This window comes from Amborella trichopoda, chromosome 12 (assembly GCF_054954075.1).
Source record: "Amborella trichopoda isolate Santa Cruz 75 chromosome 12, AtrichopodaSantaCruz75HAP2 v2.0, whole genome shotgun sequence".
Lineage (NCBI taxonomy): Eukaryota > Viridiplantae > Streptophyta > Magnoliopsida > Amborellales > Amborellaceae > Amborella > Amborella trichopoda.
In genome coordinates, this window is record NC_142347.1 from 8,767,083 (window position 1) to 8,781,680 (window position 14,598).

General features: G+C 38.6%; 1 protein-coding gene across 12 annotated transcripts in view; it reads right to left on the reverse strand.

The window, feature by feature from the left end:
- Nucleotides 1–12,563, reverse strand: part of PAPS1 (poly(A) polymerase 1) — a 35,963-nt gene extending 23,400 nt beyond the window's left edge. For 4 of the 12 annotated variants that reach the window (XR_016045654.1, XR_016045655.1, XM_011629252.3 and 1 more), the window contains exons 1-5: nucleotides 11,667–12,563; nucleotides 11,404–11,481; nucleotides 11,208–11,315; nucleotides 3,312–3,374; nucleotides 3,053–3,214 (exon numbers count right to left, since the gene is read on the reverse strand). Coding sequence is in view for 10 of the 12 variants with exons in the window: in XM_011629252.3 (XP_011627554.2) it covers nucleotides 3,053–3,214; nucleotides 3,312–3,374; nucleotides 11,208–11,315; nucleotides 11,404–11,481; nucleotides 11,667–11,762 (507 nt within the window). In the remaining 2 variants the exon portion in view is untranslated. Of the gene's footprint in view, nucleotides 1–3,052; nucleotides 3,215–3,311; nucleotides 3,375–11,187; nucleotides 11,316–11,403; nucleotides 11,482–11,666 lie in introns of all 12 variants that reach the window. The other 8 variants (XM_088853451.1, XM_088853455.1, XM_088853453.1 and 5 more) reach the window with 4 other exon arrangements.
- Nucleotides 12,564–14,598: the final 2,035 nt, after the last annotated feature.

A 14,598-nucleotide genomic window follows, 5' to 3' on the forward strand; every position in this document is an offset into this window, starting at 1 on the left:
CCAAAATACTTGTATTTAGAATCCCACCTTCAAGGGACCACTCTCTGGCACAGAAACAAAAGACCTTCATGTCCTTTGTAATCTATTGCTGACTTGTTATTTTCCAACTCTAGACCTAACAAAATCACTTGGACACAATCCTAAATGAGTACTATCAATGTTTCTTCTTTTTACCATGCCACCTCCTAGACTTCCCCTAACTCCACCCCCCCTAAATGAAGTTCAGATTTCCCCTATTCCCCCCAAAATTTAGGCCTTTAGCTGTCTCGTGATCCTTTACTAATCAACTACAAAGAAGAGGCTTACCTGTCTCGAACCCATGATGTATGTGTTTGGAAGCAAAGGAAATTCATAGCCACCTCTTCCTGCATTGTAGTTATGTTGCAGCTCTCTAGACAACTTTAAAAGACTTCAACAAGCCATGTGTGAACCCCATAGGCCACTAAGAAACAATTCTTAGTCTAATAATCCCCCCAACCCCAAACCCAAAAGTTGGCATTTTCCTCTAGCAAGCTTCTGCACATGCCACTCTTTAGAGAATATGGGGTAGAGAAACTCAAGGACCTTCAAAGAACGCAGAGGACAAGATTGGGCATTCTAGGGTCTCCCCAAAAAAATTGTGATCTTTGGGGCATCAAATTGTAAACTTCTTAAGCACTTATCAAAGTTTGATTTCCTTTTAAAGTGCTCTGATAAAATAAAATTTAGGCCCCCTAAAGCCTCCACATTCTTCCTTATGAATCACCCCAAGTTAGGGCGCCATTAAACTGAATTCTGACAGTTGTTTCTTGGGCAATCTAGGATATTGCGGCTCAGGGCGAATTTTTAAGGATTCAAATAGAAATGTCTTGTACTCCATGGCATCCTTGGCACTAGCGACTACACTCCATAGAGGCCAATGCACTTTTGGAAGGATTGGAAAGATTTGATGCTTGTTGGTTTGTGTGTGTATGTGTTGGGGGGGGGGGGGGCGAAGGACAACAAAGATTTGATCCTTGATGGTTTGTGTGTGTGTGTGTTGGGCCAATAGGAGTCAATGTCCTTGGCGTCTCTCATATTTTTTATCGCATGTTCCATCTCTGCAGACATCTTCGAGTCATCTTATGTCATATTTGGTGAGATGCTAAGGGGCAACAGATGATTTAGCTTAGGAGCGTGCTACCAATACATGAACCCATCATCTCCATGGCATTTTTTTTTTTTGAACTTTCATTTCTAAGATCAAGATTTCCTCTTTCCTCCCTCTTCTTTCTATTACAACTTTGCCCTCCTCTTCTCTTCTTCCTATTCTTCTCTTAACTACACATCTTTTTCTCTCTTTCATCATCTGTCCTTCTCCAACCTTTTTTTGAGTTCTAAAGTTGGAAACAGTTGTAACAGGTGGGCTGTTTTTAAGACTCTAAGCCCCAACTTGTGGACGGCTGCCTGCACTCTGGCATTTTTGTGAAAATCTTTTTGTTTCTCTCTCTCATTTCTCTGCTTAGTGCTCTCCCATCCCCCTACCTCCTCTGACCACCCAACTCCCGATTCCTACTCCTCTCTTTTTCACTGATGACTTTAGATATATCATCTAATCACCCAATATGTGGGTCACCTACACTCAATGTTTTTATATAGTTCAACTTTTTTATTTGTTTTCATTGTTCTACAGACCGCCCGGTATGTGGGCTGCCTTCTTACTTCTTGTGAGAAAATTTGTAATCATCATCATCATTTTAGCTTGTTCTCAATTAATTGGGGTCGGCTACAAGTCTCCATTCTACTCTATTAAAGGCCATATCCTCAGTGAGGCCATAAGTCCCCATATCTTTTCGGACTACTTCCAACCACATCCTTTTGGGCCTACCCCCTAGCCCTTTTCAGTCCTTCCACTTGAACTAATTTGTACCTCCTAACAGGTGTTGTAGTTGGTCGGCGCCATACATGGCAAGTTCTCTATTTGTCTCCAGATTGTTGTTTGCTCTAATACCAAAAGTAGGCTGCCTAGTTCCTTACAACCATCATTCTTGTATTATGTTTAGCCTCAACAGGGAAAGAGAAAAAGATAAATTTGTCTACCTAAAACTAGACAAAAGGATAGAGTGAAAGTTATCTTATGACAGAAAGATCGCTTGTACTAGGAATTATCTTCTCTTAAAGCTAATGTAGGCAGTCAATTCATTCCAAATTGATGGCTCACCTTTTCAAAACCCACAAAGGACAAAAATAGGTTTTATGTCCCCACAGGGCAATCCCGAAACACATGTTCCCTTTCCAGTTTTGAAGATCATAGACAATTCACATATTTCACAATATTGTTGGAGATTCCCAACTCATTCATGCCAATTGCATCTGATCTGTCTATTCTCATATATGATCATCATGAATAAACGACTAGTTTAAAATATTTGCTAAAAAAACCCACTAGGATTTTCATCAAATACATAAACAAACACCCCCAACCTTTCTTTCATGATGAGCAACCGATGAAGGAAAACTTGGCTGCCTCCTATAAAGATACATCCCTATCCAATATAAACCATACATAAATGAAATGCAACTGAAAACTTACAATATTCAGTCCAGTTGCCTATACAAAAATATGAAAGCATATCACCGATTTGTCTCTGTGAAGCAAGCAAGTATTTTACTCATATTGAAAAGTTGTGGCGCATGCCTAGGGATTCAATTGCCAACAGATAAAAACTTATAACCTACTTAAATCACTAAAACAGCTATGACTCCAAGCTACTTGAGGGTTCAGTTTAGTTTCTTGCTTTTCATAATAAAATAAAAACTGAAAAATTAAAAAAAATGTTAAGGATCAATAGTCAGCCCAATCAAAAGCATTCTTCTACATTCACCTCCTTGCACCAAAAATAGAGGAAAACATGAAAATAGAAACCTTCATGGGTCCTAAAGACAGAAGATAATCTAAAATATTATGTGTAGAATTCCACATATAGCACCTTGCAACGGGCGAGGACAGAACCATACCCTACCCTAAAATGCTCAAAAAGGTGCAGCTCCACATGATTTTAAGCCTTAAAAAGAAGCACAATATAATACTTACTTCAGGAATAATCCAAAGGGAAAGTTTTGCATAAAGAAGATCAATGGACACCCCATTGAACTTGAACTTCATTACAGGGACATGAGCATCAGGTACAGGATGCAGCTCAGTTACTTCGGGCATCTCTACCAACATTGCGTAAAGTTCTTGGAAGAAGTCTTCCTACAAACATAATCAGAAGGATGAGAAATTTAGTATGCTCATTTGCAAGATAGAAGACACATAAGACTCACTGTCATCAGGCAAATGTAGATTATACTTCTCTAGTTGCATGTCTTGGACCCACACAAAGAGTGTCAATATCTGCACCAGGGCCATGAACCTGAATAATAACCAGTTCAAGAATACTCAATGAGATTTACTAAGCTCAGTAAATTTGAACTCTCACTGGAATAAGAAGAGACAAGCCAACAACAGAAACTGAATAAGTACAGCTAAGCAAGTAAAAATAATGCATGCAATGGGATACCTAGTATTCAAATGCACTAAGAAGGAAGATAATCTAGGCTTTGGAGGATTCAATAAGAGTTGATAATCCAAGCTTTGGAGACTGAGAAACGTTTTGGCCTTTAACCTATTGGAATAATTAATAGAACAAATCCCAAGAGGAGAATTCACGGGGAAAGAAAGTAAATATCTGACGAAAGAATCTTACAATTCACAAGAATTCTACAATTCCAACCTGCAGAAAACTAACCATCTAAGAGCAGTCATTTTTGTACATTTTTATTCTTAGATCATATTATTCTATATCTAAAATTTTCTTAATTGCTTCTCGATTTCTCTGTGAACAATGTGCAAATTCAATTTCCAAAGTTAAAACATCACTCAAGCAATAAGTATCAGTTTGGGGCATTGCAAAGGCATTTCAGACTCGCAAGGCAAGGGTACCATTTGTCATAAACAAGGATACCTACTTTGGTAGATTTGTTTAGACAAAGACACCAACTTTGGTAGTTTACTTTAGTTTGCATTTCTCGTATTTCCCCTTTGGGTACAAGTAATAAACCAAAGCCCCGAGAACTAGCTTATAGGAAAAACTAATTACGGAGCAGTTTTCTTTTTCTTTATTTTGTACAGGAATTACAATCTGGTCCAAATTTCCATGAATTTTACGCCAAGTCCCTTTTTTCCATGGTTTTTTATTCCAGTTTTTCCCCAGTCTGATGTGTTTTTATTCTAAATTTCTTCACTTTCTACGAACTCTAGGGTTGCATGATACCCAAGATATTGGACAAACCCATTTCTGGGGTGGTTTGCTATTAGAAACATCGAAATACGCCATAATTTGCATTCTTTTTTATTGTACTTCGCATTTCAAATAATTAGGCCGGTTGGGTACCTCTAACATCAGACAGGCTAATAACGTCTAGCAATTAAAAACATACTTCTTTTATGAAGCCAACACAATCAATGATTTAATGATACTTGGTGCAAATTCCTATTGAGCAAACTCAACGATTCCAAGTGATATTTGATGTCCTTAGATATGTACTTGAAGATATAATATCTCTTCTGAACCCCATAAAAAACCCAATAAGCTTCAATATTTAAAACTCAAGCAAATGGCATGTCTGATGTTACAGACATCAGACCTGCCTAATTTTCTTTTCTTTCTTTTTTTTTTTAATTTAGAATGCGGTCCTATGCTGGAGACATTGAACAGGTTCAAGAAATGGGTTGGTCCAATATCTGGGGCAATGGACGACCCTAGAGTTCATAAAAATTGAATAAAATAAAATAAAAAACTGGTCAGATTACGACATACTATGGGCAAAACTAGAACTAAAAAAAACATTAAAAAAAAGGATCTCGGCATAAAATTACAGATAACTAGAACAAAAACGTAAACCTGGTAAATAAAATGGGCCCGTACGTAATTTTCCCTAGCTTATAAAAATGATGTGAAGTATGAACTTGGGAATAAAGATCAAGCCTACATGCTCAAATCAAACTACTACACTCAGTGGCTTCTCAATCAAGGTTTAAGTATTTCTCGTGACTATGGAAAATCTAAAGTCATAAGAGTCAACGCCATCCAACCAATAGTCAAAACAATATTGGGAAGAGTACGGGATCCACTTGAACATGACCTGATAACAATGGTTTGTCTTTCTCTCCATCACCATCCAACCTCTGATTGGACAGTGATACACTCATGACAATGGTGTATGGAAGCCCAAAATTGATGAACATTAGAGTATACTTACCTTTGTTTAGATGTTATGTGCTACATAATTCCCACTTTTGACATGTATCTAATTTTCCAACTTCATCGAATCTTACATGTCAAGATTAGAACATAGTTATAAGGGCCTCAATTATCAATATCTACATCATACTGATATACCCTGTACTTGGAAGAACAATAAACAAGATAACAACTCTGAATTTGATGTTTTAAGAATATTTTCCAACCAGTCAGGGTCATCACCATTCAATAAATAGTCATATAGTTTTATGTATAGTGAGACCTACCAAACACCATCCAAAACAATGGGTTGTCCCTCCCTCCTGGCATAGTGAGACTTGCCAACACGATCCAAACTAATGGTTCTCCCTCCTTCCCTCCCTCCCCAGTCTCCCTCTGCATCTCCCTCCCTCCTCTCACCATCTCCCCCCCACCCTCAGCGCCCCACCCCCCCCCCCCCTCCCCCCTCCCCCCTCCCCCCCCCCTCCCCCCTCTTTTCTCTCTTTCCCCTCACCAACAAACCATTGATTGGTCGGCTATAATCTAATGATTACAGATCATGGAATTCCAATAGTTATGAGGACTGCAGCATGCTCTCTCTTGTTTGGATATTATGCAATACATGCTCAAACCTTTGGACATGGATCTCGTTTTACAACTTCGTTTTGAAGCAAATATTGTAGTGTACTTCTTACTCCACATCAAGTTTCAATCACTAGGCTCAGGCTCAGGATCTGGGCCCTGCCCAAGCCAAGTAACTTGGGTGAGTCTTGGACATGTCTGAGAAGTGTCCCAGCCCAAACAAAGGCCTAAAAAATTGAATAAAAATTGTCAAAAAAAAAAAAGTAAAAGTGAACTAAATTATAAATAATATTAAAAGTCTAACAAGAAGTGAAAAACTCTATAAAAAGCGAATTTGAAAAAAGAACTTGATTTATAGCTGCAACCAATTCAGAAAAATCCAAAAATAAGGAAAATAAAAAATATAGATATGATAAAATAACTCACAAATCAGTACAAAATATATTTTTTTACTTTTTTACAATCAAGTTCGTACAAGGAGCTCAACTAGGGAAGGTGTTAAGTCTGAGTTGACTCAGCTGAGTTTTAGCATCATACTCCACATTTGATGACAAGAAATATCTCTAAATAAGACAACTGGCAAACTTCCAACGATCCAGATACTTCTCTCTAGCTCACCTAATTACATTTTAAGCCCCTTAGGAAGCATCTAGAGAAGTAGTAGTGGAGAAGTTATCCTTGTAGTGATCCAGTTTTGGACATAGACTGCAGAGAGAAACTGCTCTGGTGCTTGACAGCAGTGTCCTGTACATTTAAAGCTTTGTTTACAACATGGTTTAGAAACTACCGAAGGTTGCCTACCTCTCCCTTGTAGTAGAATGGCTTTGAGGCCATCCTATGTTGGGTTAGCCCAAGGGTCACAAGATTTGCCACCTCTTTCCTAAGTCTACAAAGCATATTTGAAACGAGAAACAATTTGAGAATGATGTTCGTTTCAAAGGACTGGCCTAAATGCAAGTGGGCCAAGGATCACAGCAGGAAGAGGTCATGTGATATTGTTTTGTCTAAGGCTTTATGGGGTGGGTTGAAGTACTCACTTTGAGCATTTCTGCCCTTAGTCAAAGGCACATGGGTTGATAGTGTGGTGAAGCCCACTATGGGATTTCTATATGATGCATTTAGATGGAGCTAAGAGAGAGATAGCCAAGGCTTTCGACAATGATGAGAATAACTATCGCCCAATATGGCAGATTGTAGAGAGAAAATGGGATATGCAGCTTCATCAAGCATTGCATGCAGCTGGTTACTTTTTAAAGCCAAACATTTTTTACTGATCCAATTATGGAGGCCTTTAATGAGTGCCTTAAGACGCTTCTTCCAAATAAAGATATCCAGGATAAGATACCTGCAACAAAGTTGATTTTATGTAAAGGTGCACTGAAATCATTTGGGAAGGAAATGGAGATGAGACAAAGGACCAAATCTGATTCAGGTAATTTATCTGATTTGAATAAATTTCTTTCAAGTTTCGACTTTCATAATGTATAGTTTCATATGATGTTCTACAGTTATACACTTAGAACTAATTATAAAGATTGTACTCTTCAAAAAAAAAAACTAATTATAAAGATGGCACACATATGATGTTCACAGCTAGCTTACGACCCGAGGAGTCACTAGGTCGACAACCACTGCTCCTGGATTGTAGAGGAGGGAGATAGAAGATCAGGATGATGAGGCCAATTTAGAAGAAACTTAGGAGAACGACCATTATGTTGAAGACGGTGATGATTCTAATGATGATGGCCTTGACTGGGAAGCAGGTGCCTGAGACGAAGTCAATGATTTGATTATATTATGCTTTGAAATTTTGGATTTTGAAATGTGTATGGAGATTGGAGTCTATGAAGTATGAACTATGTAGAATTGGCAACAGGCCAGGCAGCCAGGCCTGTTCGGCCCGACTGCTGAAAAACTAGGGCCTACGAGACATAATATGGCTTAAGGGACAGGCTGGCTTTATAGCGAACCAGGCTTTATAGCGAACCAGGCCCAGGCTTCAGCCAAACCCCCCCCCCCCCGCCACACAAAAAAAATATACATTAAAATTTCTATAAAGAGGTTTGTTTACCCATTTTATCAAGTCCAAGGTGTTATCTAAAAGACTCTAGAGATGGATAGGTCATAATATGTTAGAAACCTAAGTTCTCCATCGAGGTATCCATCTATAATTCCCTGAGAAAAAGAAGAATGTCCTAGGTAATTCTAGATAAGATAAGAAACTCCCAAAAAATGACAAGATTCTTGAATATGTAGCACATAACAAGAATGCAAAAAAAAGGGCCAGAAATTCTATATTTTACAGATGCTAGAAGACCTAGGAATGATCCTTAGATTGTCCAATGTCAGAAATTTGGCCAATGGCTTTCATCTGCATAAAGAGGGCAATACCCCTCAAACCATCCATTAGATCCCTTAGTGGGGGATACCCCGCAAAGTGTGAGATCTCCAATAAGGTGTATGCTTGCATTTTGAGTTTAATATGTTGAGAGTTCCTACACTTTATTGTTTGAAATTTGCCCCTCTGTCACAGCTACCAACACTTGAGGAGCAAGTTGCCCTATTAAGTACATACGTGGTTTGTTGAGCCAAGACACCAAAAGCCAAGGTTGGAAAACATGGGAGCCCAATTGTCAAAACAATTTCTTTTTAGGCTTTGGTTAAATACCAAACTGCCCTGGATACGAGTTAAAATACCTAATTTCACCCCAAAAAAAAAAGGAGACCAAACAATATACCCAATAACCCATACATTAGTAATACCTCTTTTCACAATCCCTTCAAGCCCCAAAAAAATTGGGCACAAATACCTTTCAATATCATAAGAAATCAAAAATTTTGGATTTTCGTTCGTTCTTGGATTTCTCACAAAAAATCCCAATTTGAGCATGTTTTTTGCTTGGAATTGGTTCTCCAAGGGGTTCAGGGGGGTTAAAAATGAAACCCCATGTTTTTAATACAAAGCTTTTAGGGGCAAAACGATCAAAAATGCCCCCAACCGAGGGGCATTTTTACCCCTCTTTCTCTAATTTTCGCGGCCGCTTAGATGGCCTGCCTAGGCAGGCGCCCTCACTGATACATGGTTCACCATCCCGCCTGACTAAAGCTTGGACAATGCACCAAGACCTCTGGCTGCCAAGGCCTAGGCCGGCGAAGTTTCCAACATTGCCAACAGCACAACCACTCTAGAATTTTAACTCAGAATTGTTAAAGAACACAAGTCAAGTGCATCGTGGCGGTATGCATCACAACAAAGGTTTGCTAATCGAAGAAAGTGGAAAGCCAATATCGTAGCTTGTGGAGATGCTAGCAACGTAGAGGAAGAACCACATCAAAACATCATGACCCGTTAGTACGTTAAGTAACTTCTTGTAGTCCACCAGCACAAAGTAATGTTTTGCAAAGTTGGAAGCAAGGGTAGACAGCTTGAAGAGTTCATTGGACTTGAACAAGTCTCACATCGAAAATTAATAATCAAGCATTCATTAGGATGGCATGTAGCTCAAAATCCAAGGTGAGGGCTGTTCCCACAGGCAGCAAGGAGATGACAATGGCTTAAAGACACATGCATGGCTAAGACACCAAAGCTGCCAAGGAATTTGAGAACTTGTGGAGCATGAAATAGTGCCCTGAAGCACTTCAGGATTGACCTGAGAGAAAAGACTTGTTGTTAGCATATATCTCTCAAATGACCCAATGATTAAGGCGGCTTGCCCTGTAATTAGAGAAGCATGAACTTGTACACAAAAGGCACAGAGGCTTGAGGATAAGAATTTGCGTATGATGACCATGTATGTCTCCAATGATGCAAGATTATGATGATTCCAAAAGTATGGCAACACTAGGCTAGGTACTTGCCCAATCCAAACATGGAAAGGCCTCATAAGGGAACATGGAGTCATGGACATCATTGCATGGACAAAGCAAGGTACAACACCATGGAGTCCAAAAGCTACATCAGACACGCTATTGGAAAAGAATTTAAAGGAGTATGATAGAAGAAAGACTGGGACAAGGGGTGTCCAAGGTCAAAAATCTCCAGACACATCTAAAAGGGAAAATGTGGGAGAGAGAAGCAGCCTAAAGAGGTGGTGGCACCTAATTACTAGAACGATTGAGAGGTAAACATAATGGGACAGGGTAGAAACGAGATTGGGTTAAAAATTACTCACCAATTTGTATTTGCCCATACACGGCAAGGGAAAATTCTAAGAAGGAGGCCTCATATTTTCTCCTAAAGCAATTAGAGGAGGAAGAAGAATAAGAGACTAAGACAAGAGATCTAATCCTGATGACTTCAATCAAAGAGCATGTGATAAAACTAGGCAAAGCACCAAAGCATAAAAGAAATATGCAAGATGTAACCATCACTACAATGACCATGAAGGAGATGGTGGACACAAGCGCCACATAAACTTTGCGGGGACCAAGAAGCTTGGACTTAACTTTTATAAAGGTCCCTAGAAGATGAAAGCAGTGAAACATATATAAAATATTATCAATATGACCAAGGGAGTGCAGCAGCATATTAGTAGTTTGTCAAGCATAACCGCCTCAAAATGGTTACCCTTGATGATTTTGTTGTCCAAGTAAGAAAAGAATTCTTGGATATGGCCAAGGCAGTTCCCACCCCTTTCTTAGGGGCTGAGTGTGTCAAGAGTGAAGTAACACCATGCATGGCTCCAAGACACTGAAATGAGGAGTTAGGAACCTCGCAGAAGATGTCATCAACCCTCTAACTAATGACTGGCCTCGAGAATCAAGTAATCACAAGAGAGACAACCATGAAGAGGATTGAGCCTCCTGTCAAGGGAGCACGAAACTTCTTGAGGTACATGACAATGGTTGCCTCATGAATGAAGCAGAAATGCATCAAGAAGGACATGCCAATAGCACAAAAGGAGTTTCGAGAATACTTCCACTGTTCCACATTAGCCAAACCTTGCTACGTAAGCAGAAAGGTTGTGGCAATATATGAATCATCAGGCACAGTCTAAAAAATACTCAGATAGCAGGAAATATGGTGCCCCTTGTTTCATAATGTTCTAACACTTTGAGCCCAGTCAGAGCCTATCAAAAAGGCAGTTTTCCGATTCCAAAGGTTTCTAGCATAACTAGATAGCACCCTATCATGATTCCAGCAACCTGATCAATTGTTGACCTGCTTAATGTATTTTATTGAGGAAACCTACATCTTTGTATCTTGCAAAACCAGAATTGAACAAAATGAGTCATGGTTAGGCCCGTACACCTTAGCAATACTTCGCAATATGCAGGAGCATTTGCAACAATCACAAGTACAGAGTACAGCAGGCATATATTACTGACAAAGAAGTTAGGCAAACCCCAATAAGATCCCTACCAGAAGTTGAAAGTAGTTACCCCGAGACGATAGGAACCAAATGTAAATATCTTAGCATTTGCTTCTTGAACAAGTTGTTCATTGAATCCCTTGGCTCGGCTCACCTTCTTGATCCAAACCTTTACAATCTGTCAATTAAGCAGTTGATACCACTTAGGAATAACAGACCCAAGTCCCAAACCAAAAGAAACCCCAACTCCAAAGTCACATTCTCACCTGGTCTAATCTTCCAAGCACTTCTTCTCGGCTTACAGATTCTTCTTGACTTTCATACAATCCAGCACCTTCAAGAAACTGATCATACCATCAACTGGTTCAGACTTCTAAATTGCCATATAGTTTTTTATTATATACAAACTGTCATTAGTAACTATGGTGGTCAATCTCTCACCCCATCTACATGTAACTTACTAAAAACACTGAAGAGTTCCAAGGCAAATATGGTAAATTAAAAGATAAAACAACAACAAAAAACCAACCTTTTCAAGCTCTTGGGTCTTCAAAACGTCAAACTCAGAAGGCCCACCCAAGGAAATCGGCTCTGTCACCCCAAGAATCCGAGTGGCACCAGCCATGAGACCGTTTGTTAATTTAGGAAGACCTCAAGAAGTTAACTTACCAACTTATCAATATAAGGAGATGCCTCCGCCAATGGATTTTCTTTTTTTCCTTTTATATTGTTACTCCAAGGCATCAATTCCAGACGAAATTTAAAAATAAAAAATAATAGAAAGAAAAAACATATTGGAATACTATAGTTCTCAGAGTTCTTATTAACAAAGCATTCATTCAATAGGAGAGCACGGGCATGGCCAGCGGCTACATGAAATATTAAAGAGACCAAAAAAAAAAAAAACCTACAAATCTACTTATGTAACTCTATCTCTGATCCTCTAGAGATGGACCCTGAATATCAAGTGATACACTTCCCAATTTTAGGGTTCACAATTGCTTGGGGAGAACCAGATACAGAAGCGGATGAAATGGTACGAGAAACCCTAAATTTACAACACAACAAGCGTATCCTCTGCATTAATCTTGCCGATGAATCACGAACTCGTCGATCCAGAGAAAATTCCCTTCCCTTAACCCAAAGCCGATCATTCAACTAACACCTATACAATTGAATACTAAAACAAAACAAAGAGACAAGGAAAGATGAAGAACCAAAAATACCTTAGGGTAAAACTTGTACAGATTAAAGGAAGTTGCAGGAAAAATGCAACTAATAGATGGGTTGAAATCGCAAAAAAATGCAGAAAGGGGTGCGCAGAGAGAGACTAATTTCAATGCTTAGAGAGAAGCACAGTGCGTAAGAGAGACTCGGCACATTTTATCTCGCCGAGTCCCCATCGAATTAGAGTTGCAGCAAGAGCAAATATGGTGACCGCAAAATTGGCGGTTTTAAAATGGCGTATTCTGGAGCATGGAAGAAAATTATTGAAAAAGTCCCCACCTTCTCTAGAAAGGTCTTATATATCCCAATTCTCCTTTCTATGGAATGCTAGGGTACGTTTGGTTCATAATATTTACATATGTAAACATTTTATTTGTGTAAATATTTGCTTATGCATTTTTTTTTTACCATGTTTGATAGGACATTTAAAAATCATTGTGTAAACAAATTTCGGATGTTTGGTAGCGTTTAGTTGGTGTGGAATAATTTACACAAATCTTTGAATAAAACTTAATTTAATTTACCACTATTTAATCATCTCTCGTTCCCTCCCTGATAAACACTCTCTCTCAAATACAGAGAAAAAGAATGAAGTTCAATTAAAAAAATTGCTCTCTTCTCCCGACTCAACTCTCTCTTTCTCTCTCTCTCACTTTCTAAAAGAGAATGAGATCTTAAATACTAGCAGTATAGAATAATATCCATTACAATAATTGAAATAATTAAACCGCACAATAACATCTCACATCTTGGTACGAGGACTCCATTGATTAGAGAGAGCCGTCCTTAGCAAATAATTCATGCACAGCCGGTAAAGAGATGAGAGATTTGCAAATGTTTCAATCACAACCTACTACTAAAAAAATAAAATTCAGTACCACTACATAATCATGAAATGTCAATTTCTTCAAAAACATATGATAGATAACTTACAAACTAACACAACCTAGTGCCTATTTCAAGAGTATTACCACATTTGATTAGCAATCGCTTAACGCAGTCCTAGAGGGCTATCGGCTATCGGTATCATCCACATTTGGAGCATTCCTACTATGCCTCCGATGAGCATTTTGTAATGGTAGACATATGAAAACATGGCACATTTATAACTAAAAAGTGTGGGATTCACCAAAATGAAAGTTTCTCAAACAACTTCATCGGTTGTCACCGTCCAAAGTTCATCGCACGGCCATGATTGTCCGGTAGTGTTTCATTTTTCATCTTTTTTCTACAAATCAGAATAATCTAAAATTTGAAGCGTGTGTACATCTTAGTGAGCCGCACCTAATAAAATATGAAAAATATAATTCGTAAAATATAAATTGACCAAAATACCTTCATAAATTTCAGGGTTATTTTGGTCAATTTATATTTTACAAATTATTTTTTTCATATTTTTATTAAGTGCTAAGATGTACACACGATCCAAATTTCAAGTAATATGGATTTGTAGAAAAACAATTAAAATTGGAACACTACCAGACAACTGTGAGCGTGCGATGAAGTTTGGATGGCGATGAGGGTAAGTGAAATCACTGTTCATTTTCGCCTATAGACGTTGGGAAGAGTTATATATATACACATACAATAAACAGAAATACCCTTGATGATAAAAAATGAAAGAATGCTCTACACAATATTACTAAAGACAATTTCAATCTCTCTCTCTCTTAACACCCCCCTCAAGTCAAGCATGCATATTGTGCATTGAGAGCTTGTATGTAGACTCATGGTGTTTTGGCCATGTTAGAGGCTTGGTAAACAAGTCTGCCAACTGATGGACGAAGGGACAAATGACATGGAAATAATATTGTTTGAACACATTTTTCAGCACCTTGGTCCTTGATGCGGAATAAAGAGGAAGCAGATCAATAAAGCCTACAAAACAGTGGAAATTTCGACAGTCTCATAATGGCTCCAGAATTGGTCAAGATCTTCATCAGTACTCTAAAAGGCCATTTGTCAAGTTTCAGCATGATTAGACATGTATAAGAAAATGAACACAAAGAAACAATTTCGAAAATTTTGGCCTCTAGCACCCTGAAATAGATCCCATAACTAGATCTATATTTTTGGTGGGTCAAATTGCTGTGGGACTCCATAAATAGATCTAGCACGGTCAAAAATCCCTATGGGTCAAGTTTCGGCTTAATCGGGCACTCCAAGACAAAGTTATGGGTAAAATACCGAAAAGGGCTAGGCCGCATACTATTCCCGTGTGGCCACCCTACACC